Source organism: Alligator mississippiensis, chromosome 3, assembly GCF_030867095.1.
Source record: "Alligator mississippiensis isolate rAllMis1 chromosome 3, rAllMis1, whole genome shotgun sequence".
Classification (NCBI taxonomy): Eukaryota; Metazoa; Chordata; order Crocodylia; family Alligatoridae; genus Alligator; species Alligator mississippiensis.
In genome coordinates, this window is record NC_081826.1 from 100486962 (window position 1) to 100492961 (window position 6000).

General features: G+C 38.0%; 1 protein-coding gene across 5 annotated transcripts in view; it reads left to right on the top strand.

Annotated features, from left to right (window-relative positions):
* The window catches only part of LOC102571468 (cadherin-7), a 124295-nt gene extending 118633 nt beyond the window's left edge, over positions 1–5662 (top strand). For 4 of the 5 annotated variants that reach the window (XM_019490612.2, XM_006259038.3, XM_059724262.1 and 1 more), the window contains one exon: positions 2437–3437. In XM_019490612.2, the coding sequence (XP_019346157.1) occupies positions 2437–2930 (494 nt within the window). In that variant the 3' untranslated portion in view covers positions 2931–3437. Of the gene's footprint in view, positions 1–2436; positions 3438–3899 lie in introns of those variants that run through there. The other variant, XM_019490613.2, reaches the window with a different exon arrangement.
* Positions 5663–6000: the final 338 nt, after the last annotated feature.

Sequence of the window (6000 nt, forward strand, 5' to 3'; positions counted from 1 at the left end):
GGACCTCTGATTAGGGAGGGGTGTAAACCCCCACCCCACCTGCACCATCCCAGACTTTTTCCTGCTTTGCTGATCAAGGTGTGGGAGTGTTGCCAGCCTCCAACCCCTGGCTATCACTCTGAGGCAAGGGTTTGTGTGCCGTGCATGCATCTGTTGATGATATGGAGCTTTTCAGTCTCCCTCCCTGCTTCTTTATATTGTCTGCAGCAAACTGACAGGAGAGCAAGCCAGCAGGGGCCTGATAACAGTGTTTATCACCTCATCAGCAAAACAACAGCCTCTCTCCATTAGTTCAAACTCTTCTTAAACAGCTTACTAGCTGACCTGTTGATTAGCTCCAGAAAGCCCTAAGCAGTCACTGTTCTGTCTGCCTGTCCCAGTGAAATTTGAAATGCGCACACACAGAGACCTCTCTGCATTAGCTAGCATTACCACATGCCTAGGGTCCATGGGGCTGGGATCTATGCAGTGGAAGATGGGAAGGAGGGGGAAAGGATTGCTGCTTCACCAGCGAGCAGTGAGGGGTGCAGTGGGAGCAGGGAGAAGCCAGGCAGACCCTAATGTGCCTGCAGTCTCTGCCGGAGCTCCAGCCAGGAAGGAGAGGGGAGGGGCTGTCCCTGCTGTGGAGTAGAGAACCCCACCCAGCCCAGAGAGCATGCTGGGATGCTGGGGGAGTCTAGTTTATCTTAAAACAGCAACAGGTCTGGGACTGACATTGGATAAACTACTTTGACCCAAATCAGTTAAATCTGATACTATGTTCAACCAGGTTTATGTCAAACCAGTTTCGGCCATTTTCAAACTGAACATGGCACTGAACATCTGTTCTGTTACATGTTTAAACCAGTTTCTGATCACTTAAACTGGTTTATGTATAATGTCTGTCCCTAGCCTTAAACTATGGTCAGTGATGACTTTATAGACTGATGTCTTCATAGAAAATACCTCCCTGAAAAGACTTACATATGAGAATGATAAGACAACATTATTCAGAACACTAATATCACTTATTAGGGATGATCATGCCTTGAGAAGAGGGCTGGACTAGATGACCTTGCGAGGTCCCTTCCAGCCTTTTTTTCCTACCATCCTAAGAGAATGCTGTGTTCATTCTCCTAGGATGGTAGAAGGAGAGGTGTATTTGTGTACTTGTGTCCTGGGCAGCAACCACACAAAGGGCAGCATCATTGTCTGTGCGGTTGGTGACCTGGCCAGCAGCACTACTGGTATTTTATTCCCCCACTAATACAACCAAGACTTAGCACATGGGCTGGTGCCCTGTACACCCCTTCTTTATAGTGAGTAAATGTGGTGAGTGCTATGGGAAAATAATGTAACCCAGAAAACATGTTGTCATACAATCAAGCAGCTAAAATTAAGAGACTAAAATTAAATATCAAAGTGCAGTGCAAATAGTTAAATGTGCAAGAGCAGGTTTACCTTTGAATATAATGTGAGATTTACAACCTGGCATGCATTCTCTGCTAAGAGCATACGTACTGTGAAAGTTATTCAGACACTTCAATGTTGAATTAAATAATCATTTTGAGGCTGGGGGAAAGGGATACCTCATACTGTTGTGACCGCAATATAGATGATTAAAATTCATGAAAGCACCTCCATAATTTGTTTATGGATAATACTTTTTTTCCTCCAATATCCTAACTGACCCTTGAGTGAATTTTCTTCTTGTTCTTTGGTTAAGTTTCTACAAATTAATATTTACTTTAAGGCTGAAGGGAGAAACCTTAAATGTCAGAATTTTTTTAATCATTACCTTCCCTAGCACTGGTTTAACCAATAAACTCCAGCCTTCGCTATTCTCATCGCATATAATTCACAGACAGCAAGTACCATACTTTGCACATTAAAGCAAAGTGCAGCCTAAAATAGAGATGCTTTTAAACCATGAACTAAGACAGTCTTATATTAGAAACTACTTAACAACTCAGAGTTCCCCAATCAAGGAACAGGTATTTCATCAGAAAACCTATGGCCATATACTTTAATTCAGTCACTTTCCAAGCTAGCGCTGTTAAACATGATACAGTCACTTTATGAATGTGCTTTTACCGCTTGAGCAATTAAGAGTTCAGGAAAAGGTCCCTTTTTATTTCATGACTGTGGGATTTTAATATTCATCCAGAACTGGCCCTTAAATTTATGTTTAGCCAATAGTGTAGGATATAGAATTAAAGATGAAGACGTTAATTCAGAATGGCTTTGGAAAAAGATTCTTTAATGTCTGGAAGTCCTTGGTTTAAAAGGCATTTTAGGGCCTGATAGTGATTCGAAATCTAACTGAATGAATTGCCTGTTGTGTTTCCCAGGTAAGGAAAGTATGCTTATGATTTAAATGCCACCACTGGGAAGGATCTGAGTGGAGGATAAGTTCAAACATCAGCATTGCTAACATTTTCTTCTTTTGTGTTCTAGTGCTTGTCTTGCTGATTGTTACCATGCGACGACGGAAAAAAGAGCCACTCATTTTTGATGAGGAGAGAGATATCAGAGAAAACATAGTCAGGTATGATGATGAAGGTGGTGGGGAAGAAGACACAGAGGCTTTTGACATGGCTGCCCTGAGAAATCTCAACATCATCCGAGACACCAAGACCAGAAGGGATGTAACTCCCGAGATTCAGTTCTTGAGCAGACCAACTTTTAAAAGTATCCCAGATAATGTCATTTTTAGAGAATTTATTTGGGAAAGACTAAAAGAGGCTGATGTGGATCCCTGTGCTCCACCATATGATTCCTTGCAGACATATGCATTCGAGGGAAACGGCTCAGTGGCTGAGTCCCTCAGCTCTTTAGATTCCATCAGTTCAAACTCTGATCAGAATTATGATTACCTCAGTGACTGGGGGCCTCGTTTTAAACGGCTTGCAGATATGTATGGGACTGGACCAGAGAGCTTGTACTCATAGCCCTGGAGACTTTCTATGAAAAATGCACTGAAGAAAACAAAAACAACAAACAAAACCTATGAACTGAAACATCTGGACTAAGGAAAGTTGTAAATATTTCTCCATTTTTAACCTTTTAGGTTTTTCTGCCTTGGTGAAGCATATCTTCATTAGACTTGTCCTAGGGACTGCACTGACCACACAGATTCTGAGCATTTGGTGTCATTTTTGATAAAATGAGATGCTCAGCCATGTTTGAATAGATAGCAACACACATATACCCACAGAGGCAACTAACTTCTAAGAATAAGTAGTGCACTGTGACCTCAGTGAGCCAATGATACCCTGTAGATGCCTTCACAGTACTGTTATGTCAAGAACGCAGTCTCTAATAAGAGATAAGGGAAAAAGGAAGCAAATAAATGCAATATGCCATTCCTAACAGTGTTATAGTACACTGTATTTTACTAATACACAAGTGTTTGGCAAATTTTATTTACAGTGTTGCATGCAGCTTGCTGGATCAAATTGAAAAACAAAACAACAAACCCCCCATAACCAGCAAAATTAGTTTATTTGTTATTGGTTAATGGAACTATTTAACCAGAAGTCTCTGTGAATACCTGGCAATCCATTGAAAATGAAAAAAAAGGCGAATTCATGCTAAAAAACCTGTCACATTTATCATCACCTTATCAAAATAAATTATAAACTACATAAAACAAGAAAGACGGAAAGGGAAGAGATTCTTAAAGCTGAAAATAGCTTTGTGCTGCCTGTGTAGGTACAGAAAAAAGTTGCTGTCTATTTGTTACTTTTTATTATCTCTTCTGATTTGTACAGGAGAATTTATCTCCCCCCCACCCCCCCTTTATTTGACATATAGTGTTATATTTATTTTGGAGCTCCTGCTTCCACTAAATTCAGGTCCATTTTACAGCCTCATGGCATTAGGCTCATCAGAACATGCTGATTTTTCTCCAATCTCAGATACATGAAGGAAATGAAGCATGGAAATGGAGAAATTACAGTAAAGCAATCGAGCCCACCGTTCATCTCGCAGAAAGGAGCACAGCTACAAGGACACCGTCGTTCTTCTGAGCCATTACAAAGTCTGAGACATATGAATAAAGTATTTGTACATTACATTTTTAAAAGAACACTACAGAGGGGTTGGGAGTGTCTTTATGCAAGATTTAGTTTTCAAGGTCACATGTCCTATATGCTCCAGAGACTTTAAAGACCCTGCTTTTCCCCCTTCTCTTTTGCTGCTGATGAATCGCAGTAAAAGACTATTTTAAATTTCTTTCATATGATAAGTAATGTAATACTATTGACTCCAGAATCCATCTTTAGATCCTGATGCACACAAGTATTTTCTCCAAAGGAGTTCACTTCACAATACAAAATTTCTACACTGGTTCAGGCGTGCCAAAATAGGACAATTGCTGTCAGTTAAAATACTGTATGATTTTGAAGTAGGATTTCTTAGAATAAGACAACTTTTTATGATTCTGACAATATTTATATGTCATCTTTCATGATTTATTATTAGATAATAAGGCATATATTCAAGTAAGAACAGTGTTTTCTTTTAGTATTCTTTCAGATTTTTTTTTTTAGAGAATTTGTAGATGACTTCCTAGATAAGATTCTGATCCTGCAAACATTTCAGTGCGGTTTAATTTTCTGTGACTTAATGTTAGTAGGGCAATTCACAGGAATGCACAGTTGTTTGCAGGACTGGGCATGTGTCTGCAGATCGTAGGCACTCCATAGAGGATGATGCTTGCTCTAAAAGTGCTTCTTTCTGAAAAGGGGATCCTTGTATAATTCCTAACATATGGATTATACAAAGATGGGGGTAAATATCCTTTAAGGCTTTGTAAGCCTTGCAACCCAGCATTATCAATTACCTATGTGAAAGTGGCCTTCAGCTTCATCAAAAAAAATGTAATCATTTGCAACAGTTCTTTAATTTGGGTTATATTTTGGTAGACAATCATTGTTTCATGATTTAGTAGATTTTCTTCTAGTTGTATTAAATAAATAAATAAATAAATAAATAAATATATATATATATATATATATATATATATGACCAATTTTGTAATGGAACTGAAAGAGATTGCCCATGACTTTTAGTCACATATGTAAGATTTTCAATAAAAAAGTGGGAAAAAGGATCAAGTGTATGTAGTTCAATAAAAGTCAGAAGTGCAGCAGCAGTTAAATAGGTACTAAGTCAGCAAAGTGCTGAAAGAACAGTTTTATAATAATCTTGTGTTGTTTGCAGGAAGATAAAATAATTCATGAATTTGGATTATGATGTCAGAAGTGCTGATTTTAGCACATATCACTCAAAGGAGATTTCAATTTAAGTAAACATTACAACTGCCTTGCTTTTCCCATTTTATATTTTTTTTTAAATTATACCCTTCTCTTATGAAAAATATGTTGGCTTTGCTCTTGTTTGTTGTACGATAGATATTTATTCCAGTTTCTTTGCATGTATCCATTTTCTACTACACATTTGAAGGTGATTCAGAAACTCTACTATTATTGGCTTTTTCGCTGGCTACACAATTGGTAAAGGGGAGGAAGGGAGGGAACTCCCTCATTTTTTATGAGAGTTGTTTGTTATACATGATATATATAATGCAAATTTAAAAAAAAAAGACTTCCCAAGGCTACATTATGATTTGTTGTTTCATAATTTACCTATTAGATTAAAACAGTTTATTTTAGAGTTATTTTATTCTGGTGTTCTAGCTTTATTTAAGATTAGGCTTCTGACTAAATAGTGTAAAACATTGCTTTTTCTCAATGCCAGAAAGACAAGGAACAATATGCAATGAGTTATTTTTAAATGATTTTACCTTAAAAGTTCTTCTGACATGCTTCTGACATACTTGACTATTTTTTTATGAGTTCAAGTAACCATTGGGCAAAACAACATTAAAACTGCCTACTATCTTTTGAAAAAGGGCACTTTGGGTATGTCTACACATACCGATTTAAGGCGTTTTAGCCATTTTTAAGGCACATTAAGGGTATGGGTCTACAAGTGCGTGCCCTTAATGCACCTTAA